Genomic DNA, 24,622 nt, shown 5'->3' with positions numbered 1-24,622 from the left:
AAGTTTGACTTTCTGTGCACATTTTAGCCGACCACATTTGGGTAGTGTACCGGATTTCAGATACCCAATGACACCATTATCTGTGCCTGACAGTCATACGGATCCCTATAGCACCTCATCAGTGTTACGACGGCCCCAGAAAGGGCGTTTGGCAGCTCTACGAGATGAACCTTCAAAGGTAATGGAACATTATTACTTTGATAGCAAAGTATGCTTATATTCAATTGATATAATAAACAATTCCAGGTTTGTAGGATAGGAATACATAGTGTGTGACTGCTGCATAGTGTGGCCTTGTTAAATAATGACACTAGAATTTTCCACTTTTACAGTATGTATTGTTTATCAGAGTTTTATCCATAAAGTAGGTTACTCAGAAGTTTTAAAATCTCTTCTCTCTCTTCTTTGTTTTTTTTTTTTATTTTTTTAAGGGATTGATGTTTTTCTATTGTACACTAAAGTGTAGGTTTTTGCTAGATTCTGCTTTCTGGATTAACTGGATTTCGTGATTCACTAAATACATAATTGCCAGTATTTTAAATGTACTTTTTAATTGTTATTTAGTAACTAAAAAAGTAGGGATTTTGGTATTATTTTCCTTGTTAAAAAGCATGATAGAAAGTAGTTTGCAACTGAAAAATATCATCTGAAACAACCCAAATTCAGATCTTAATTGGTGTGCACTTTCAAAGATGTTGCAATTTCAATTTAATAATCTAGCATGCTATCCATTGTTCAGCAAGCAATACTTCTGTCCCTTTAAATATTTCAGCTTCAACAGGGCTCAGTTCCTAAATATTGAGTTGACTCAAATGTATGATGGAATTTGGATTAATGTTGGCAAACCTTTGCAATACAGGCAGTCCCCGGGTTACGTACAAGATAGGGACTGTAGGTTTGTTCATAAGTTGAATTTGTATGTAAGTCAGAACTGGTATATATTGTAGGGGAAACTCTAGCCAAACATTTCTCCAGAGCTGTTTTATTCTCCCACACCTCACTTCCCTCAGTCCTTTATTCTCAAGCTGAGGTGTCTGCTGAGAAAAGCCGCTCCGCGTCTCCCTGGTCTGCTCGGGGGGAGCGCTAGCTTCGCATTTCCCTGGTCTGCTGGGGGGAAGCAGCTAGTGCGGGGTTGCCTCACCCCGTTTGTAAGTAGGGATCCGATGTAAGTCGGATCCATGTAACCCGGGGACTGCCTGTATTGCATTAGAGTTGGGTGGGGTGTGTGTAAGATTTCTGATTTGAACCATTATTGTAAGTCTGCTATTTTCTAAATAATTGATTTTGTTTTTACTGTGTTTTCTAAATACTGCTTTCTTGATGGATACCTACAGCATGTAAGTGAGCATCTGTTGGCTTTGTTTTTATATCTTTTTAGTTTCTTGAAAGTAATTAAATAGTAAAAGTTGTATATATTTTTAAGTTAGATTTGGCTTTCTAGTTTGTCTTTTTTTTAAACAGGTTCAAACCCTTAATGAACAGGACTGGGAACGTGCACAACAAGCAAGTGTATTGGCAAATGTAGCACAAGCATTTGAGAGTGATGATGTCTCAGATGGTGAAGATGATAGAGAGACTATATTCAGTTCAGTCGATCTCTTGTCACCTAGTGGCCAGGCTGATGCTCAGACTTTAGCCATGATGCTTCAGGAGCAATTAGATGCAATTAACAAAGAGATTAGGTATGGTTTATCTGTGAATTACAATTATGATAAAATAAGCTTCTTTCATAGCAGAAATAAAAGATATCTCTGATTTGTGTGTGTTTATGGGTAAGCCACATACCCTCTGTGTTTGTTTTATTTATTTATTTATTTATTTATTTATTTATTTATTTATTTATTTATTTATTTATTTATCTTATTTTAAATGGTTAGGCTGGAAATGCTTTTGATACTGTGTATATGGATAAATTCACTATATAAATGGTGGTGGAATCAATAGCTGTTGCTATCCATAGCAGTTGAGTGCAAATTCTTAATCATCATTTAAACTACAATGTGACAAGTTGTTCGCCATTCTCTCCTAAATTTATCTGTTAACTACTGCTATCGTAATACTCTAACAATGGATGTGTGAGTAGATGACCTTTTGCACTGTACAAGAGGTAGAATACCTAGGCACGATGGAGTACAGAAAGGCTGTAACTTCTTTGAATATCCTTGTTTCTCTGGCTTTAAAAATGAAAACCGAAGGCACTATTTATCAGTAATGTACTTACTACATAGTTTGGATATAATGTTTTCATATGAGATTCTTGAAACACTTTAAAGTAAGCTTCATGCAATTCTTGTAAAGTAGAGAAGTGGTTGACCTTTTTACGGACGCTAAAAAGAAGATAAAGTGGTGTGATGATTTGCCTTGGGTCGCAGAGGCAGTCTAGTACTTTCACCTCAAGGCTAGCCTTCCTCTTGGACAATCTTTTGGTTTCTTGGTCCAAATTATATTTTTACAGAATTACAGTATATTAAAACTTGTCCTCTTTCTGTGCAATTGCCTGTGAGTAGATCCTTCTCATTAATCCATTTTATTGTGCTTAAACACTCTTCTAAAGTTCGTCCTTTAAAATAAATGCTTCCAATCCACATTACTCTACATTGTGAAGTGTTACTAATTTTACAGAACATAAAACTCAAGAAATGTGATGCTAACACTATTCAATCACGCTAGTTTTTGTTGCATTATATTTCATATTCCTTTTTGGGGGGGGGGGGAGGTATTGTCTTATCTTTCCTATCTGTAGAAGTCTAGTTTTCTGGAGTCATATAAATAATCACACAGAATTTAAAACCATTATTTGGCCCCACCCATCACTTATCTCATTGTAATTACTGGAGTTTTGCATTGCTTTTGCAAATGTTTATTTTACAGTGAATTAATCAACTTCAAAAGAAAACATATCACCCAGGCCTTAAACTTTTTTTAGATTGATACAAGAAGAAAAGGAAAATACAGAGCAGCGGGCAGAGGAAATTGAAAACAGAGTTGGTAGCGGGAGTCTAGATAACAATGGACGATTTCGGTCAATGAACTCCATTCCCCTTCCTTTTATCGGTGGTTCCCTTGCCGGTTCCTCTCCTCCTGGCAGTGGCCATTCCACACCAAGGCGGATCCCACGTAGTCCAGCTCGGGAAGTGGACAGACTAGGTATCATGACACTAGTAAGTATCACATTTTTTTCTTTACAATAAAAAAAAAAATCTGCATCCTGAATAATAAGCCAAGTATACTTTGTCCCTTTTCACTTGTTTCCTTTCCCCTCCTACATCAGGTTCAAAACTGCTGGTCTTAACTTTCAGAAAGTCTCAAAAATATTGGTATCTCTGTGTTTTGCCTATATTTCTTACCTACATGCTGTCATCTTCTCCAGGTCTTACTCTGTGTTGCCTCTTGTCCCTGAGAGAACTTACTCCTTTTCCTCCAAATCTTGGTGCAACAACTATTTACATTCTTCTTTCTTAAGTTTATTCAAACTCTACATATTTTATTGCTACCTGTTGGTCATAATCCACATTTCTACTTAATATTTCACAAACTTGTATGAAATTTGTATTTGTTAAAGCCATAATCTTGAAAATTAATGATTAAGTGCATAGACATTTTAAATCTAGAGCTATGAAATTAACTGAAATATATCTATTTGAACTAGCAATTTATAGAGGAAATGTTTCAAACAAGTCCTATTTGAAATATTTTCTTTGCAAAAATTGACTCAAAAATGAGTTTCACAGCTGGTACTTACTGCCAAGGCTTTCTCTCCCAATGCAGCGTGACTTTTTAAAATCTAGTTTTAGTGAGCAAAAATAAGCTGCAAATCCTACAGCATCTAAAAGTCTTCATGAAATTTAGTGTTCAATAGCAACTGAAACTATTGATTTCACTTAAGTTACAACTCCCAATATTTAAAGGAATTGATCAAGTAAGGTGTGGTAGTATTTATCTGAGCTATTGGTTTATGCAATAACTGAATATTTTTTTAAAAGTGTAGTAAATCTAAAGATCTTAAACATCCATCAGAATTACGCAAGCAAGATACGGGATTTTTATTAATTTCTGTTGTGAATAATGGGATTTTTTAAAAAAATTAGTTTCCTAATAAAAATCCACTTGCTCATGAACATTAGTGAACATTAAACCTGTTAGCTTGAATTAAGCTCATGTCATTGTATCAAATTATATTATAGAGATAAAAGTGCTGCCTTGTTTTACTGACATTACTTGTCTTTTTTTTTTCAGACTTATGAAATACAAGCTTTTTTAATCACGATTCATAAATTCAGTGTTGGAACTGTTTTAAGTGTAAACTGGTGAACTAAAAGCTTGTAGATTTCTTTAACAAAAACTGTCTGACAGTCTATATTTTTTACCACTGTTGTTCATTTTTTGCAAGGGTGTCCTTTTTTTAAAAAAAATTTATTTTATCCATCCCAACCAGAGATGTTAAAACATGTGTAACTGCTGTATTTTTCAGCAGTTACACGTTTACATGCGAGGGGAGGGGGAGCTGAAGCCAATGCTCCTGGGGAGCCAGCTTTTAAGCCAGCTCCTCATGAGCACTGCCTCCTCCTCCCTTGCATGGGAGGCAGTAATGTGGGGGATGAGGGGAAATCAGCTCGGCGGGAGCCTGTATATGCAGGGAGTCAGCTTGAAAACAGGCTCCCCATGTGTATCAGCTCCTTCCTGCTCCTCTCCCCCACCCCCACACTGCTACCTCTGTGGGAGGCAGTGCGGTGGGGGCAGGCAGCTCTCTGCGCACACTGGTTTATGCCCTTCTCTGCCACACTGTTGCCTCCCACGAGGGGCTGTGTGTAGCTGAGAGGGTTAACCAATTAGCACAGTCTCATTGGTTAACTGTGTACTCGGGTCTAGATTAATCTGTGTTTGTATTCATTTTTCTCCTCTGTTTCACCTCTAAAATAATTATAAGATTAAGATTTTCTTTATAGGGCATGGATGATCTCCTTGGGTAGTATTTAAATAGCACAGTTAGACCATGAACCCATGTATATTTTATATTTGATACCTCTTTCAGGGTTATCTAATACATAGTGGGAAGTCTCAAAGAGTAAATTGAGTTTTCACTACTATTTGATTAGCTTGTTTTGCTATACAATAGAATAACATTGATAATTGAAACAGAAATATTTTAATATAAGATTGAGTAAATCTTTATGCATTTACCATGCTTAGCTAGCATATTTTTAATTCTAATCAACTTGGCAAGTCATTTGACCAGTAATGTAATACCAATCACCCCACATTGTATTTGACCATAGCCAGTATTGTTAGATATATCCTCAATGAGAATACCTTGATGTTGCTTGGTAGCTTACCATTTTTATTGCATCATGGTGTCATTCTGTATTTTTAGTATTCAAATTGTTTTGCATTTTTCTGAATTAAAATAATTCAAGTAATTTGCTTTTTTGTAATTGGGTGTAAGTATCTACCTAATGCCTCGTGGAGCCCATAAAGTTGTACTCTTCTTTTTATCTCCTGATACTTTTCTAGTATTAATTCTCTAAAGTATTTGACTATTTTTGAATTACTTTTTAATATCTGACCCCTTACTTGGCAAGTTCATTTTGAACCAATTGCCCAAATCTGCCATATCTTTATAAGCTATAAAACAAATTCCTTCTTGCAGCCAGTGACGGTGCTTGTAACCAGCTAGTCTCAGTGTTATCTGTTGCACTTAACTTGTTGAACTATGTTTTCCCAGTAAATAGTTTCTATTGTTAACCAGCTTACTCTTCTAAGTAGTTAGTGTAGGTCCCATAGGCTATATCTAGACTACAGGGTTTTTTTTGAAAAAAGTGGCCTTAAAAAAACAAAAACAAAAAAACCTTCACCTATATCTAGACTGCTGCCGCGTTCTTTCGAAATTAAATCAAAAGAACACAGTGGTTTTTTCGACAGTGGTAAACCTCATTTTATGAGGAAGAATGCCTTATTTCAAAAGAGCTCATTCAAAAAAAGATGTTCTTGACCGCAAACAGGGCTTTTTTCGAAAGAGAGCATCCAGATTGCCTCGGTGCTCTCTTTCGAAAAAGCGGATCACTTTTTCGAAAGTCGTGGCTGTCTAAACAATCTCTTTCAAAAGAAACTTTTTTGAAAAAGCTTCTTTCGAAAGAAGCGTATAGTCTCGACATACCCATAGGGACTTAACCTTGAGTTAGGGCATGTCCTGTTCCCTGGACTTCAAGTTGTGCTGCAATTGTAAACGGCCTATGCCAGTGAGTGATTCACACACCGACTATATTTGCATGGTTAGGAGAGGCTCATAGAAGTGATAGGTGCCACTTTTGCTAGTCCTTCAAGCCTCTCATCGAGAAGGAGGGACATTCATTTAAGGCTCTCTTAACAGAATCTGCCTCATTGCCAGTGTGTGAGCACTCGGATTTGGGATCGAGCAATAGCATTTCTTGTCGATGCTAGTCCCACCTACCCTGGTAGTTGTGGGACTGTGCCATAAAGGAAAGCTGTCCATGGCACTGCTCCATTCTCCAACGGAATGTCAAAGGCCCCACCACTTCATGGTGAAAGCTTCAGAGCTCATGTCCCAGGCAAAGAAGACAGCAAGCAGGACTTCCCAGGACTTCAATGCAAATCTCCTGAAGCACGCCCGGTATGGACAGTACACTTGTGACTGGTATTCTCCACAACCCAAGCATCGTTCAAGGGACAGATCCACAGCGCAGCACCGTTTACCATGCTGGCACTGTCCCAGGCCTTGTGTTTCCTGCAGCATGTCCATGAGGAGCACAGGGGTTGGTGGCTCCACTCCGCTTTGCAGCACCTCTTTGTCTGACCAGTACTGATCTTGAGCCCACTACAAGTCAGCTGGCCACCATCGTCCACACTGCAGATCCCCTAGTGGATGAGGCTCCTTGGAGGATTGTTCTTGTCATTGCTCTGCATTTAGGGTATGGGTGTGGGTGTCCGTGACTAGCACGTAGCACCATGTCGATATCCCAGCCTGGGTTCCTGGTCCCCCCGCTCCACATACTCTGTCAGCCTGGCCTTGGACCAGGCCTCTAGTGTAAGCATCTTTTTCTTCACCTCTGGTACTGCAGACAGGCCCACAGACTGCCAGGTGATCACAGGCCTGGCCATTTCAGTGGTACCCCTGGAACCCAAGGAGATTCCCTGTGCCGTCCCAGGTTTCATGCTTGGTAGCTGGTATGTCAATGGTACAGTCCACCTACTCAGCCTCTGCTAAATGCCCTCTGGCACTCAAGGCTTCCAAAGCGCTCTCACTGCAGGTGGAGCAGGCAATGGAGACTCAGACTGTCTCCCCTGAGAAAGTTTCCACGGTGCATGCCTCTACCTCCTCCTTGCCTGACGAGGCAATCATGGGTCCCCCTCCAATAATACCATTAGACGATGCTCAAGCTGACCAGGAGTTCCTCAAGAAGTCAGCTACCAACTTAAACCTCCGGGCAGAGGAATTTGAGCAGCCTGAGAATACTCTTTAGGATGTTGGGAAAAGCTGTTTTGTCCAGGGTTGCCTTACATTTTTATGATGGAGAGGCCAAGATCATCATGTTTCTATGGTAAACACCCGCCTCCATTCCCCCGATAACTAAGTGGGTGGTACGCAAGTACTTTGTCCCAGCTAAGGGGCACGAGTAACTCTACTTCCACCTAGCACCCATTTCCGTGGTGGTGGAAGCATAGGTACTTCCACCTGTTCCACTCAACCCAACTCCTCCTGCTCTAAGGTCTCACTCCAAGCAGTCTCTTTGAGGGTATAATCAAGGATGACGTATCTCTCAGGTCACCAGATCCTTCTCCTGTGACATTTTCACACTGCCCGTGCTCTTTCCTCCAGGCCTGTCTCTCTATAACTATGGGCTGGTGGGTCTTCAGTATTGTACAGAAGAGCTATATACTTCAGCTCTCATCCGCACACCCTCATACCACCTTCCCTCTCTGCCCCTCTTCAGGAACCCTTCTCATGAGACACTCCTGCAGGAAGTTGAGAGATTGCTCAGACTGGGGGCAGTGGAAGAGGTTCCACATTGCTATTAGAAACAAGGGTTTTATTTCTGCTACTTTTTTATCTCAAAGGCGAAAGGGGGTCCTGCCCCATTCTGGACCTGCGTGGGTTCAACTATTACCTGGTGAGGCTTAAGTTTCTTATGATGTCCCTGGCCTCTACCATTCCCTGTTTAGATCCACGAGTTTAGTACACTGCCTTTGATCCCAGGGACACTTACTTCCAAATTGCCATATTCGAGTGACACAGATGCTTCCTGTGGTTCACGGTGAGGGCGACCCACTACCAGTTCACAGTTCTCCTTGCCATGGCCCCTTGGGTTTTTATCAAATGTATGTCGGTGATGGCCACCCACCTGAGGCAATGAGGGGAGCAGATGTATTCTTGCCTGGAAAATTGGCTCAGCAAAAGCTCCAAGATTTGCATGCATGTGACTCTTCTACTGTGTCACTGCCTCGACCTCTTGATAAGCACAGAAAAGTCACAGTTAGTGCTGATTCAATTTATAGAGTTTTTAGGAATGGTGCTAGATTTGACCCTGGCAAGGGTCTTTCTCCGTCTGGACAGGCTGAGTGCTTCACCGGCTGCTACAGCAGGGTATGTCTTCAGCTTTTCAGGCACATGGCAGTCTCCTCTTATGCGGTTAAGTACACCAGACTCCAGATGTATCCCCTTAAGCCATGGCTGGCATGAGTCTATACTCTCTCCAGACTCCCCCTGGACAGGGTAAGCCAGTCCTCGCCCTCTGCTCTCTTGCCTGGTGGACAGATCCTGAAAACCTTCTGAAGGGAGTACTGTTCTGAGCCCCTTTTCAGTCCCTCAAACTTGCATTGGATGTGTCGGACCTGGGCTGAGGCACCCATCTCCGGGATGCCCACACCCAGGGTTTGTGGACCCACAGGAAACTCTCCTCTACATAAGTGTCAAGGAGCTGCGGGCAGTTTGCATGGCATGCGAGGTCTTTCTCCCTCACCTGGTGGGCAGGGCGGAAACCTTCTAGCCAATCAGCTGGGCAGCGAGTTCGCCTCTCGCCACAACTGCGCTCTTTCCTCAAATCACTGCTATGCTCTTCCAGAAGTGGGGTACTCCCTAGGCGCATCTCTTTGCCACAGTGCACAATACAAAGCTTCTGCCCCAGTCGCTGAGTGGACAGTGGGTCCCTGGGAGATCCCTTCACCATCCTGTGATTGGGTGTCCTGTTCTGTGCATTTCCACTGATCCCTCTGATCCCACTCATCACCAACATCCTGGGCAAAAGTCAATCTGGACAAGATCAAGATGATTCTTGTTGTGCCAGCGTGGCCCCACCAGCCCTGATGTGTCACTTTGCTGAGCCTCACGGAATCCTTCCTCCCCCCCCCCCCCCCCCCCCCGGTAACTCCTGCTGCTTTGCTTGGACCTGCTCTCTCAGGACCAACGCTACTTTCTTCACCCAGACATACCATCGCTTCCCCTCGCAGCGTGGCTACTCTGTGGTTGACAGTGGAGGAGTGTTCCTGCTCTCGTTTGGTTTAGCAGGTCCTGCTGGTAAGCCATAAGCAGTCGATGAAGCAGACTTATGGAGTCAAATGGACCAGGTTTTCAGTGTGTTTTCAAACCAATGGCTCCCTTCTGTCCTGGATCTCTGAGTTGTAGGCCTTGATTTCAGAGCCCCTGTACATAGTCCTGTATAAAAACAAGGTGCAGCTGTGACCCCACCCTGACTTCCTACCTAAAGCGTTCTCCACTTTTCGTATGGGTCAGGACATTTTCCTCCCTGTCTTCTCCCCAAAGCCTCATTAGACCACTGAGGTGAGATGGCTGCGTGCCCTGAATGTTCAGAGGGCCCTCGTGTTCTGCATTGACACAACAAAACTGTCTGCAGATTGCTCCAACTCTTTGTATAGTGGAAGAAGGGCCTCCCGGTATCCACACAAAGGATCTCTAATAGTATAACCTAGCATTAGGATAGTCTCTCTGTTGGCGGGTGCTCAGATGCCTCCACTTATCAGGACCCACTAGACCAGAGCATAAGCTTCCTTAGCGGCCTTCGTCACCAATGCTGGCACAACTACTGCCATTATTTTGGACTTTTCAGGATTACTGCTGCAATGCATCTGCTTATATAAGGTGGAGACAAGGGAACAAAAATCAAAACTCTCAGAATTAAGAATTTTAAAAATTCATAGGCTCTAACTTGGACAGCATAAAAACTTACTTCAGTCCCTTCCTTGAACGTCTTCCATTATGTGGTTAATGGAGAGTCTTTGCTCAAGTATTCTCATTATTTAAAAAAAAAAAAAAAAAGAAGCAAAACTTAATTTACTAGTTTTCCTGCTGAGAATGTTTTTTCTGTTTCCTCCTTTAATTTTGCCTTGTATGGATGAAATATTATCTGCTAAAATGACTAGTTAGGTACCTACAGTGTTTCTGTTAAAAACCTTGATTTCCAGTGGTATGGTAATAAAATATTTTGCAGCTGGAGAGCATCTCTGCTTCCTTCCACATATGTTCTTTTATATTATCTTCTCCCTAATATGTTTGCATCTGTGCTAACGTTTTGAGTTTGTGCTACAGAGTTTGCAATAAATCTGTTTTCTCTTGATTTCTTTTCTTTGCATGCATCTGTCAGCCTAGTGATTTAAGGAAACACCGTAGAAAGGTAAACGCTTTAGCCATATGGTGAAGTTCTTTTGTTATGTCATAGCCATAATGTGTTGATGTAAATGAGATCCCTTGCAATAATTTCATATATTTGAATAGTTGCAAATTATTTCATGTTCACATTTAATCTTTGCTATTAAATGTCATTAAATTAATAATTTTAATGATGTTGGGAGTAAGGAAATTAAGAGCAAGATGACCTTCTATAGAGGAAACAGTAATTTAGCTTGAGAGACTTTTACCCCAAGTTAAAGGTGCAGTATGTTACCCATTTGCAGTAGCTATTCCTCTATCTTTGTTCACTGAATTTTTGAAGATTACCGTCATAGAAAGGCAGCAAGTGGGGGGAGGGGGAGAGCAGGAGCTAGTGCTGGGATGACCCAGTAAAACAGTTTTCCCCCTCAGCACCGTCTCTGACGGGGGGCAGGGGAGGCAGAAGCACAACGGAAAATGGTGCAAGCAGGGTTTGAAGCCCCTACGGGGCTCTTGTACATTTCAAAAGCAGAAGTGCCTCAGGGAGCATGGGGCAAGCAAGGACTCAATTAGTCCCCACTTGCACTGTGTACTCTGCGGCTCCCCCCTTGCTGCCTCTGAGACAAAAGCTGGTTCACTCCAGCACCATCTCCAGGATGCTGCCTGCTTCCTCCCCTCCCGCCCCCCGGTCCAGCTGCCTGTATCAGAGATAGTAGGGGGGTGATATAGGGGACGTTGCTGTGAAGCAGCCCCATCCACAGAGGTCCCAGTGGGGAGCTGCCCTCCCCCACATTGACAAGGGCTGTTGCCGTTAAGCAACCCTATTCCTGGCAGCCGGGTCTGCTCTGGCGCTAGCCCCTATTTGCAGTGAATAGGGGCTGCTGGACTCAGTGCGAGCTGGAACCGAGCAGTCCTGGGCTAGGGATGTAAGCAACTAATCAACTAGTTGACTATCTGATAAGCAAAATCTTATCGGATAGTCAATTAGTCGCTCCCACCCCTGCTTACTGTTTCTATCAGAAAGACGGGTGGGGAGAAGAGAAGGAGATGCTGAGGGGAGCCAGCTTAAGAGTCCCCCACTGGCCCCAGACTCCACACAACATTTCAATCTTTGAAATACACAAGAGGTCGTGCTGGGGCTCCTGTACATTTCAAAGGCGGAATGCTGCAGGCACTTCCACCTTTGAAATGTAGCAACAGCTGAGCGGACTCTTGCTACATTTCAAAGCGGATGCACAGTGTCCCGGCTAAAGTCAGGTCCTCTGGAGCTGCCCATGCTGTTACTCTGTGGAAGCACTTATCGACTAATCGTATAGTAGATACAAATTATATCGACTGTACTATTAGCCAGATAATTACATTTTAACATCCTTAAGTAAGAGTAGAAATGATGACTCCAGAATAAAAGAACTTGGAGCAATCTTATCATTATCAAGTGAAAAAGTAATCAAATACATTTTCTTTTAATTCTTCATATAGTATTAATGTAGGTCTCATGCTAGAAATTAATTTTTCATTCTTTCTCCCTTAGTCTCCAGTTTCTGGGGAAGAAGTACGTGATGACAAGACCACAATAAAATGTGAGACATCTCCACCATCTTCACCTCGATCCCTGCATTTAGATAGAATTCATAAAGGAGCTTTGCATACAGTGAGCCATGAAGACATCAGAGACATAAGAAAGTAAGTAAACCAGATAGCAGAAAATATTAGGTTAAAAGTGGGGTAATATAGCTAAGGCTCAGATTCTTCTTGTAGTGATTGCTCTTTTTGGTTCCTAGTAGGTGTATGCGTGCCAAGTGCACAGTCTTTGGAAGGTTTTTCCCATAGAAGTACCCATCAGGTCAGCTGGAGTGACGCCATTATGGTGCTGTATACAGGCCACTGCCAACCCCGCCACCTGCTCAGTTCCTTCTTACTGCCAGTGACAGTGGTTGGAGTTTCCTTCTCTTGCCTTGGCAAGCGGTTGCCTAGTACTCTTGTATCTACTCTTTGTATAAAGTTGTTTTTCAATAAGTGTTAATTTGTTAAAGTTATAGGGGTTAGATTAGTTACATAAAGCTTTTTTTCTTCTTAGTTTTGCCCTCTCCCGGGGACTGGCGCAGGTTCTGGTCCCAGAGCTTCAAACCCTGTGTTTCTTGTCAGAAACCTATGCCAACAGGAGACTATCACGAATCTTGCCATAAGTGCTTGGGAGGGGCACACCTAACAGACAAATGCCAGAGCTGTAGGAGTTTCTGTCCTCCCACTAAAAAAGAAAGGACTTCAGGCTATAACTCCTTCTTATGGAGTCAGCACTTTACCTTCAGCCAGTGCAGTTGAACACAGCAATTAAACCAGCCTCCATGTGCAGCACACTGTTCTCCATGCAGGACAGTTCAACTCCTCCTTTGGTGCCCAAGACTTTAGGCATCGCCACTCTCCATCGGTGACTGGCACAACACCATCTCAGCACCGTTCTCCAGTGTCTCATAAAAGGCAAAAGTGAGTCGCTTACTACCAGAGGTGATAAGACTAATGGAGTGCATCATGCATCAGGATTCTCCATGATGCCCCAGGAGTAGCCTCGCTGTTGACTCTAGCACCATTTGAGTCCAGTCCATGTCAGCTCCTCGGCAAGGGAGAGCCACATGGGGGACTTAAATATGCCTTCCCCCTAACACGTTCAAGGCAATGTGAGGCCTCATTGAGTTGACAGCCCTAGAGTCTCTATGTAGAACTTTGTATCAAATGAATCTGGGCCATTCTAGGGCACTGGCACAATCAAGAGGTAAGCCTACCATGCCGTACCAATGGTCTCCCTTACCTCACTGATTTCCTTGGGACTGCTCTCCGGACCACTGGAACTGCATCACCTTGCTCATCATGGTCAGGCTTAACCTCAGACTTGGAGCTAGACTCCTATGTATCGAGGTGAGACCTGCAGCATTCAAGATGCTCTCACAGGGAGCAACCTCTCCAGGCACTGATGATACCCTAGGCACCTCATTGGCAATCCCCAGTGCAACGGCTTTTCTGGATGCCCTGCACATACTACCAAGCCCATGGTCTCAGTTCCTGGTCTGTTTTCTTGGCCTTGGCAGGAAAGCACCACCACCCGCTTCTCTAGCAAGAGAACCCCGAAGAGGATCAGAGGATGATGTCCCAGTAGGCTTACACAGTGCTTTATCAGCTGGCCTGATGATTGTCATCCAGCCCAGCTCTGCAACTGGCATTGCAGCAAGCACTCAGCCTGTCACCACAGTCTACCTGGCCCCACAACAGGCACATGGCCAGCCACCCAACCCAGCACTGCAGTTGGAGCACAGCACCACGATAGGCACCCAACCTGGCACTGCAATCAGACACAGGCCATCAGCTGGCTACAAGGGTCACTAGCAGATTGGTCCTGCCTCCCATACCACTGGCCTCCTGGGAGATGAAAGGTCAAGAGAACCTGGGATTGGTGGGTGCTTCATCATTGTCCTCCCCGGATGAGGCAGTAGCAGGTTCAGCCATGGATAATGGGGCCCACTAAGAGTTACTCAGGGTGGTAGTTCAAAACTTGGACCTTCAAGCCAAGGAGGTGGCAGAAAAAATCAATCCCATGGTCGATATCCTCACCCAGAAGGGCCTTCTAGGATGGCATTGCTACTGATCAAAACAATTTTCAACTTCAAAAAGACCTTATGTGCCTTCATTCCTCCCACAGCAAGAAGGGTTAGTACTACTTTGTGCCCTCAAAAGGTTATGAGTGTTTATTCCTCCACAATCATGCACTCTGGTTGTAGATGCAGCTAACCTCAAGGAGAGAGATGAGCAGCAGAATGCCCCCCTCTCCCTCCCAACCCCAAAATCAAGAGAGACAAAAAAAGATGGACCTCTCTGGCCACATGATCTATTGGGGCAGAGGGAGGGGAGGGATTATCCATCTTTAGAATTTCGACCCAACAAGTGGAGCTGAACCAATAGTTGTAATTTTGGGGCCAACTTGGACAAATTTAAAGAGCTCCTCCCTGCAGACTTTCCCTCTGAGTTCACAACCATCTTGGAGGAGAGAGAGATCATTGTCAGACCTCTAATGCCAGGCTGCATTAGATTCTGGGGTCTCTATAGCCTGCTTCATGTCCACGGGTGTTGTGCAGGAGCTCATGGCTGCAAGTCTCTGGCCTGCCTCCAGAACTACATCATACGATACAGGACTTGCCCTTTGATGGCACAGAACTTTTGCTGAGTAAACCAGTTCCAGGCTCCAGATCCTGAAGGACACAAGGACAACCTTAAAAATCTCTGGGCCTCCATACACCAGCCTCATAAAGCAAGGGTTTTAAGCCACAGTCTCTGCCTCATTACTATCCTTCCCCAGCACAGGCATGACTATAGTAGGATGGGTGGCCAAAAAAATAGAAGACGGCCAAGCTCTTCCAGCAATCAGGGCCAGGGCTCAGCAAGACAGTCTTCAGTCCCCTTAAAGAGTCTTTGAAAGTGTCATAAGAGCAGCCATACTGGGTGAGACCATAGGTCCATCTAGCCCTGTATCCTGTCTGCTGACAGTGGCCAGTACCAGATGCCCCAGAGGCAGTGAACAGAAACAGATAATCAAGTGATCCCTTTCCTTCCATCCATTTCCAGCCCCTGACAAACAGAGACGAGGGACACAATTCCTACCCATCCTGTTAATAAAGTATCGATGGACCTAAACTCTGTCTGGGAATGATGCACAGATCCTTATATGTCAGATTCTTATGTTTGGAAACTTCATCTGATTTCTACTGGGCTTGGATCCAGATCACCTCAGATATCTGGGCTATAAGCACAATGTAACTTGGATATTCCATGAATTCTCCTCCCATTCACCCTCTCCATTTCTCTTCAGGACCCTTCTCATGAGCAGGAAGTGCCAGCAGTTTTGCTTCTTCCTCAATCACAACCAGGATTCACTGGTAGATATTTTCCTTACTCCATGAAGGGTTTGCTTACACATTCCCACCATTTCCTATCATCCATAAAGTCCTCCTCAAGATCAGTCAGGACAAAGCATTGGTAATTCTCATACCCTTGGCTTGGCCCTGGAAGCATTGGTTCACCACATTGCTAGACCTCTTAGTGGCCACACCCATACATCTGCCCCTGGTTCTGGATCTTATCACTCAGGAAGACTGTCAGCTTCCAATACCCCAACCCAGAGTCCGTTCGCCTCATGGCCTGGAATCTCCATGGCTAAATCCCTTGGAGCTAGTGTATTTGGGCATGGTCAGAGAAGTCCTCCTAGGTAGCAGGAAGCCTTCTACCTGTGCCACTTACCTGCCATCTGGCCTCTACAAAAGGCCAAAGGAGACCTCCATTACAGTTATCCTGGACTTTCTACTTCATCTAAAGCAGCAGGGCCTAGCAGCAGCTTTGCTAAAGGTGCACTTTTCAGCTATTTCAGCATTCCACTCCAGCTCAGAAGGGTAACTCAGTGGTAGGCTGCTTCTTAAACTGTCTGGACAGACTCTGCCCTCATGTGAGGCAGCTGATTCCCCTGTGAGCTCTTAACCTTATGCTAAGTTAATGGGGCCTCCCTTTGAGTTGTTAGCAGCCTGCTCCTTCCTCTGTCTTTGTTGGAAGGTAGTTTTCCTGATTGCTATCATGTCAGCCAGAAGGGTATCAGACCTTAAGGTCTTGGCATCGGTCACCTTAAACAATATTTATAAGGATACAGGGTTCAGCTTTGATTATGCCATGCCTTCCTGACTAAGGTGGTTGCATCATTTATGCTAATCAGGATGTTTTTCAACAGATTTCTTACCCAAAGCCACATGCAACCAACAAGGAGTGGTCACTCCCTTCCCTGGATGTTAGATATGCTCTTGCTTTCTATATAGAACACACTAAACCCTTTAGAAAAATCTACTCAGCTGTTCATCACTGTCACAGACAGAATTAAGGGCCTTCCTCTTTTCTCCCAGAAGATTTCTTCTCTGATAATGGCATGCATTAGAACCTGCTAGGACCTGGCCAATGTCCCAGCTCCTCCCTTAATCACACATTCTGCATGAGCACAAGAATTGTCTACTGCATTGCTGGCTCATGTTCCCATCCAGGGTGTGGTGTAGTCAGTACCTTGCTAGTTGCTGTGCTTGAGCTGTGGGCTGTGGATGACCCCTACTGGCCTCGGTCTATAAGCACTGCCCAGCGGGTGGGGAGGGGGGAGGGGCAGGGGGCGTCTTGTGGGCCCCCATGACAGTGACTGAACCAGTTCTACTGGTTAAGGGAAGGAATGGAACAAAAGAAGTGAGTGTTGGGGGAAGGGTCAGTTCTCTGGCTGGAATCATGAAAGAGAGAGACTACGGAGGGGAGCTGGGAGTCTAAGGGCCGAGGCACCCATCTCAAGGGGTCTGAGCCATCCTGTCCCAGACTCCTGTAGCCATGTCATGTCTAGGCTGCACTGTACCCTGGAAAAGCAATAAACCCTCTCTATTCTCCTGGCTGGCAGGGTCTGTTCTTGCTGCTACAGGGCTGCATGATCAGAGGGACCCCCAACTTGCCGTCACACAGGGTATCTGCCAGGCAGCAAACAAAAAACAGCAGGTTCTCCGTTCTCACATTTATATCTCACTATGCCATTATTCAGCAAGCCATAGTGGTGTCACTCCAGGGGTCTCAATGGCCAACCCAACAGGTGCTGCTAGGGGAAAAAACCTTGTGATAACTGGGCACATAATGGGCACACACCTACCTGGAATGGACATGAGCAATACATCTTGAAGAACAAGTTACAAGAGGTAGGTAACTTTATTATTCACCAACTTTTTAAAAAAAAGTTGTGATTCAGATCATGTGAGTTTTAAGAAGTTATTTTAAAAACTTCTGAAAAGTCAAACTAATTGGAAAAGTCAGAATATGTCAGTTGATTTGCTAAAGGTATTTATTTTAGCAGTCCCCTTGGCACATTCATTACTGGCAGTGGGTTTTATATCAGAGTTTTCAGGTACAGGTTACACCTCCCAAATCTGGGATTCTCTCATCCAACAACTTCCATGGCTCGGCAGGAGCAAGGATGTTCCTGGATGAGAGAGCCCAGGGCAGGAGGACCAGCAGCCGGGAGCCTGGTGCAACTCTGCCAGTTCGCTAGCAGCAGGGTCACAGCAGCTTGGGAGGAGAGTGTTTGGGGGCTGTATGCCGCCCAGCAGCGGAACCCAGACCACAGTAGCCCAAGAAGGGGAGTCTGGCTAGGTTGCATCAGCCTGGGATGTGGCGGGGTGTAGCAGTGTGATTGGAACTGCCTGCTGCCCTGCATTGGGGCCAGGTGCAATCTGGCAGAATCAGCGCAGCTATTCACCAGTGGGGCTGGAGCTACCCAGCCAGCTGGCAGACACCGCAGCCACGCTAACGGAGCTGGCACTGGAGAGGGGTAATGGGATGAAGGGTTGGTATCGGGGACCTCCCCTTGTCCATCAAATTCCATCATCTGAGACCAGTCAGGCCCCGAGGATGCTGGACAAGAGGGTCTAACCTGTAATACTATTTTCCTTTTTTTTTAAATCATTTTACGTAAAATGTATATTATAGAGAAGAAAAGTGGATGAAAGGAAGCTGGAATTCCAGTTTATTATGCCACTCATTTCTAAATCTGTGCTTAAATTAATCTATGATCATCTGAACTTGGTAGGAAAACTGACATCTAGTGGATTGTAATATACATAACAATAAAAGAGTTGAAGTTGTTTTCCATTGGTTAGTCACCCTAATAAGATTCCTTAATATGAAAAGGAGTAGACTGTTGCATTTTTTTAAAATTTATGCTCCATTTAACCTTTTGATATGTCTTCTGGTAATGCTTTTCACATCTTTTGTGATGAAAAATGTTTAAAAACTGGAAATTAATTTGATGTAATTTGACAATTTTCATTAGCTTCCACCAAAACGTCAAATTGCCATAAAAATGTAGTGTGCTGACAGTAGTGATTATGCATTCTTTTACAGACTAAAAGAAGCTTGTTTTTCTCTAAAGTTCTACAGGTTCTCAAGATGGGCAAGTAAGCAATCCCAGTAGTAGTAATAGCAGCCAGGATTCCCTTCACAAAGCTCCTAAAAAGAAGGGGATCAAATCCTCTATAGGTCGCTTGTTTGGTAAGAAAGAAAAGGGTCGACCTGGACAGACCAGCAAAGAGTCTTTGGGACAAGGTTGGTTTGTTATCTTCTAGCTAGTGTATTATGAGTAGTATAAATGGAAGGAAAGACTGTCTCATTTTGAACATTTTTAATGTGTTTTTCTAGGTAATGTATATTTTAGATGTCTAGGTGCATGACTCATGGTGAGAGAATAAAGATATTCTGAAGTGCTTGTTCATGTCTCATATTCAAATACCACATGCTTTAGGTATCTCTGGAAAAAAGAGCTACTTTTTAATTTTTTCTCCTTATCACATTTCATTAATAAAATGAGTTACCAATAGAAACATAATTGGACAATTACAGCTCACCAGTAATATTACTAAGTACTAATTACTTTGTTGTACAGAAATAGTATAATTATGCTGGTTTATAACAATACATTCAAGGTAAAATAAAGAAAAAGTCACTAAGTGCCTTTTTTAAAAATTCCTTGTAGTTGGTTCAACAGAGACAGACAATTCATCTCAGGATGCCTTAGGACTCAGCAAACTTGGGGGACAGGTGGAAAAGAATAGAAAACTACAGAAAAAGTAAGTTATTAAATATGTAATTTAGGGGAAATTAAATAATTTACTTGCTTAAAGGAAAAATTCCAAATACTATGCCCAAAACAGTATCAAGCCTTATTAGGTCTTGCAGACTTCTTTTTCACATACATCTCCAATCTAATGTGTTTAAAAATGGGGTGTAGTCCTGCCACACCTGAGCTGATGGCACATAGCACTAAAATCACTATTGTAAAATGAACTTTGGAAAAATAAAAATGGGCTTAGTAATAGAGATGTTAAATTTAGATTAATTGGCTAATCGAATAGTCGATGCAATTTGCATCAACTATTCCATTAGTCAATAAGAGCACCTTTTAAGCTGGCTACCCCCAGCACCGGCTCCTGCTCTCCCCCCTCCCCCTTTGCTGTCTCTGATACAGAGGCAGCAAGGGGGAGGGCAGAGTCTAGTTGAATAGTGACTTGACTACCTGATAAGCCTAAAGGTTTACATCCCTAGTGTGAGGGGCAGAGGAGCTCCAGGAGGCCTGGAAGGGGTGTGGCCTTGGATGGAAGCGTGGAGTTAAGGGCAACCAGCCCTCATCACCTTTCCCAGCCCGCCAATGGTGATTTAAAGAGCTCAGGGCTCTGGTTGGAACAGCCCCCTCCACCTGCCACAGCTGGGCTGGAGTGACCTGTGTTGTGGGCGAGGGCTACTCCAGCCCAGCTGCTTCCAACCCCATGCTGGGCTGCCAGATCGCAGCCTGCACACGGCGTAGTGATGGTGGCTGGGAGTCAGCAGCCTAGTGCAGGGAGGTATTTCTTACTGTTGCCTTCTCCGCTGCTGCTTCCTCACTCCCTACCCTGTCGCCGACTCCTAGCCCACAAGCCTATGTAGGCTGGGAATTGGCAGCCCAGCAGCCCTATGTGGCCAGAGCAGCCCTCTGACTGTGACAGGCTGTGGGCGGAAGGCTGCTCCAAGGTAATCAATTAACTGGTTTCCTGATCACATCCCTACTGCGCGTAAACTTAATTCTCCCTTGCAAGCAGTATGTGGAAATATTTATAAATAAGCATGGAAGGGAATTTGGGGAATACATCAGATATTTTATAGGAAACCTAGTGAAACTTTTAAAATTAGTCTTTACAAATGGTTCCTATGACAAAGTAACATGTTGTAATAGTTGTAAAGCATTTTAATTCACTGAAATAGCAAATTTGCTACATTAGCAGTAAATAATTTCTGTTTTAACCAGTCTCTCATCAGCATACATTTATGATTCTCAACCATTTCTACCAGATCTCTTTGAAATCCAACTCCAAATTACATGAGGTCTCCCTCTCATTTAGCAAGGACAGGGTGAATACAGCCAGTTGAAGCATGTTTAGAAACTCCGGCATAAAACATGTTTTAGTTCCAAAAAAGTAAGACAGCATTTCTGCAAGACTGAAATTCATGCTCATCATGCCAGTGTGCATTTGGTATGGTCTTGTCCTCTTTTCAGATACCTTACAGTGTCTGTAAGATTGCTAAAAAAGGAAAGGTGGACAAAGGAAACAAAATACCAGTGTTAAATAAATGAAACCTAGAGCTAAATTACTTTTTCAATCATACTTTCTCTTAATTTAATGACTTTCTATAATTTTAGACATGAATTGCTTGAGGAAGCTAGAAGGCAAGGTCTGCCTTTTGCACAATGGGATGGCCCTACTGTAGTGGTGTGGCTAGAGGTAAGTGATCCCATTTTAAAGCATAAGGTACCTATAGAGGAGACTCTTGTCGTGTTTTTAATAACTTGAAGATTTGAAGAAACATGTGTATTTACAAATGCTACTGACATATTGTTTTCTATTTGCCAGTTATGGGTAGGAATGCCTGCGTGGTACGTGGCTGCTTGCCGAGCCAATGTGAAAAGTGGTGCCATCATGTCTGCCTTGTCTGATACGGAAATACAGCGTGAAATTGGAATCAGTAATCCTCTACACAGGTTGAAATTGAGGCTTGCCATTCAAGAGATCATGTCACTAACAAGTCCATCTGCCCCTCCTACATCAAGAACGGTAAGAAAAAAATTGGAAGTAACATATTCTGGTGGGAGAGAAATCCCTGTTAAAACAGTGTCAAACAGAAGTTTCTTCAGAAGGTTCCAGAATTCTAATGAAAGAATTTTGAGGGTGGAAATTTTGAGTTTTTAAGAGAAACTTTTCAAAATTACCTTATATTGAAAATGACCACATAACCATTTTAAAATGGTTGTTTACCAAAAAAACTCTAATGTGGAATAATTATCATACAAGTTTTTAACACATTTTTACTGCTAAAAATATTGGTAATTTAAAGCAGATATGATATACTATTGTAGAAATTGAGTGAAGAAGTTACTGGTTTTTTGTATAGGAGAAGGTCGGTTATTTTTCATCTCAACATGACAATATGTTTAAATAAGGGATTATTAAGAATAGTCCTATGTTTATTAAGAATAAGTGTAATTTGCCAGGAATATTACATTTTTATTAGCTAAAGGAATAGAACGTACATATAAGTAACTATGTTGTAAATTGAAGATGCTTTAATTTTATAATTTTTAAAGATTGAGTGAGTTGCAATCAGAGAGAAACTCAGCTGAATGAGTGATAGGAATTCTGGGCAATGGCAGCATCTCAGTGTAATTGATTATAAATTGTGACTATTGCCACGAGAAACCCTCTGACTTTTATTGGCTCTATGTGGTTGTAATGGTCCATCTACAAGTACCCAGGGATGGGATTAGTGCTTATAATTGGCATATTGCGTATATGCTCTAAATCATGCAAAGCAAATTATTTTAAACAGTGGCAATTGTACAGCAAAATTCAAAGTGTTTTTATAATTGGATGAGATATTCCAGTAAAAGCAGAGAATTGAATTATTAAATGTTGCTCTGCCTTGTGCTATTACTTGGAAGCACTGATGCCTCTCGGAAAATACTGGAAAAAATCCTGACTAAAGGATATTCTGATGATGATTTATTCTCCTTCCCCTTTTTATGTTGCTTGAGACACTGTAAAAACAAAAACCTTGATGCTGCTGACAACTTTATATTTAATTTAAAGTCAAAGAATTTTGACAGATTGGCTACGTCTAGACTGGCCCCTTCTTCGGAAGAGGCATGCTAATTTCTAACTTTGGAATAGGGAAATCCGCGGGGGATTTAAATATCCCCCGCGGGATTTAAATAAACATGGCCGCCGCTTTTTTCCGGATTGGGGAAAAGCTGGAAAAGAGCGTCAAGCATGGCGCGATCCTCTGGAATAAAGCCCTTTTCCGGAGGATCTCTTATTCCTACTTGCAAGTCTGGACGCTCTTTTCCGGCTTTTCCCCAAGCCGGGAAAAAAGCGGCGGCCGTGTTTATTTAAATCCCGCGGGGGATATTTAAATCCCCCGCGGATTTCCCTATTCCAAAGTTAGAAATTAGCATGCCTCTTCCGAAGAAGGGGCCAGTCTAGACGTAGCCATTATGTCATAATGGGATGAATTAAGAAAGGAATGAGCAACAGGAAAAAATATATAATCCATGCAAATGTTAGTAATTTAGGAAAAAGTGGAAAAATTTCTAAACAATATAATCCGTATAGTTGGCTTTAATACTATGTCTTTTAAAATGTTTATTCATAGCTTTTCCAGAAGGTAGTAATGTTTCTTAAAGTAGAATGTCTTTTATATTAGGTAATGGGTTCTTTTGGCTCGCACTTAGTAGGTTTATGCAGATGTGGAAAAATTGTTCTAATAAAAAGAGCCGTATTTGTTTACATAACTGAAGTCTGATTTTGGTATGTTAAACCTTGCATTGATCTCACTCTCTGCATTCATATTGCACAATGTGGTATATTTACTTGAATGGGAGTTACCATATATTCTGGCGTATAAGATGACTTTTTATGCTAAAAAACATCCCCCAAAAATCGCGGGTCGTCTTATACGCCGGGTATACAGGCAGTTCCCGACTTGCAGGTACGAATGGGGCTTTTCTCGCCCCGGAGGACACGGACTGCGGGACCTCGCGGTCCCGCCGCCCCTGTACTCCGGGGCAAGAAAAGCTGCTCCGCGTCTCCCTGGTCTGCAGACCAGGAAGACGCGGAGCAAAGCCGCGGAGGGGCTCCGGCAGCGGGGCAGCCCAGGCGCGCTGTGGCTGTCCCACTGCCGGCGTCCTCAGAGGCTTTGCTCCCGGTGCCCCTGGTCTGCTGGGGACCATCTCCAGCAGACCAGGGACACTGGGAGCAAAGCCGCAGCCGTGGCGGGGTCCCGCGCCTCTGAGGCTTTGCCGGAGCAAAGCCTCAGAAGCACGGCACCCTGCCGCCGCTTCGGCTTTGCTCCCGGTGCCCCTGGTCTGCTGGGCACCGTCTCCAGCAGACCAGGGACACCGGGAGTAAAGCTGGGGAGGCGGAGGGGCGCTAGGGTGCTGCCGGTTGGCCTCTTAAGGGGGGGTAGTCTTATACGGCGAGTATAAGACGAAAACCTATCTTTTAACTAATAAATTAGGGGGTCGTCTTATACGCCCAGTTGCCTTATACGCCGGAAAATACGGTATGCGGATCTTGCCCCGCATGGTTATTCTGACTACCATATTTCTGGATATATTTCGGGCTTGAACAGAGAACAAATGATTATTGCAGGAGCTTCTTATTAATACTGGTAGTAATTTCAGCAAAATGAATGACATTTAATAGATTAATATTACTACCCACTGAAAATTGTGACAGAAAAAAAATTCAAAAATGCTTTTAAAAGTGTAGAATTACAAAAATGTTTAATAAAAAACGAAGATTGCAATTTTGTTAGATTTATTGTCCAGACATACATGTACCATACCAAAGGAAAAAATGTAGTTAAAGAGAACTAATATAAGAGAGACATTATTAAAATGAATATTTAGAATTTTGTTCAACATTATGGTTCTTGTCATAGTTGATTTATTAATCACATCAGTGTAAACTATTTAACACACTTTGTGATTGTTAAATAATCTTTGAAGGAAGATGTCCCATGTCAGTGTACCTTTAGTCTACATAATCATTTTAAGTAAATTTGTACTTCAACTTTAGAAACCATTGCTTTTGCCCATGCCTGCTCCTTATATGTACCTATTGCTTATATATTCTGCAACCTTTCCTCTTTGTTACTGCTTTCCTTTCACTGGATGTGATTGGTTCACTGTGGGGTCATATTAGACCACGGGAAATGTCTGGGTAACACATGAAGAAATGGAAAATCTTACAGCCACGCCACAAACGGTTAGTTACAGCACTGCAACTTCTGTTCTTTATGGTGCTTTTCCCACTTTTTGATTGCTTGAATCATGTGCCTTTTAGCCTTCCAAAAGAATGAAAGTATTAAAAAGCT

General features: G+C 43.0%; 1 protein-coding gene across 8 annotated transcripts in view; it reads left to right on the top strand.

Annotated features, from left to right (window-relative positions):
- The window catches only part of PPFIA1 (PPFI scaffold protein A1), a 114,347-nt gene that overhangs the window by 55,701 nt on the left and 34,024 nt on the right, over window positions 1–24,622 (top strand). For 6 of the 8 annotated variants that reach the window (XM_075927705.2, XM_089778585.1, XM_089778587.1 and 3 more), the window contains 9 exons: window positions 28–178; window positions 1,462–1,682; window positions 2,927–3,161; window positions 12,150–12,301; window positions 18,594–18,766; window positions 19,194–19,287; window positions 20,892–20,973; window positions 21,103–21,303; window positions 24,451–24,513. In XM_075927705.2, the coding sequence (XP_075783820.2) occupies window positions 28–178; window positions 1,462–1,682; window positions 2,927–3,161; window positions 12,150–12,301; window positions 18,594–18,766; window positions 19,194–19,287; window positions 20,892–20,973; window positions 21,103–21,303; window positions 24,451–24,513 (1,372 nt within the window). The remainder of the gene's footprint in view (window positions 1–27; window positions 179–1,461; window positions 1,683–2,926; window positions 3,162–12,149; window positions 12,302–18,593; window positions 18,767–19,193; window positions 19,288–20,891; window positions 20,974–21,102; window positions 21,304–24,450; window positions 24,514–24,622) is intronic. The other 2 variants (XM_006131049.4, XM_089778586.1) reach the window with 1 other exon arrangement.

Source organism: Pelodiscus sinensis, chromosome 5, assembly GCF_052426305.1.
Source record: "Pelodiscus sinensis isolate ZL-2025 chromosome 5, ASM5242630v1, whole genome shotgun sequence".
NCBI lineage: Eukaryota > Metazoa > Chordata > Testudines > Trionychidae > Pelodiscus > Pelodiscus sinensis.
The sequence above is the reverse complement of the archived record's forward strand: the minus strand, read 5'-3'. Positions and strand labels throughout refer to the sequence as shown.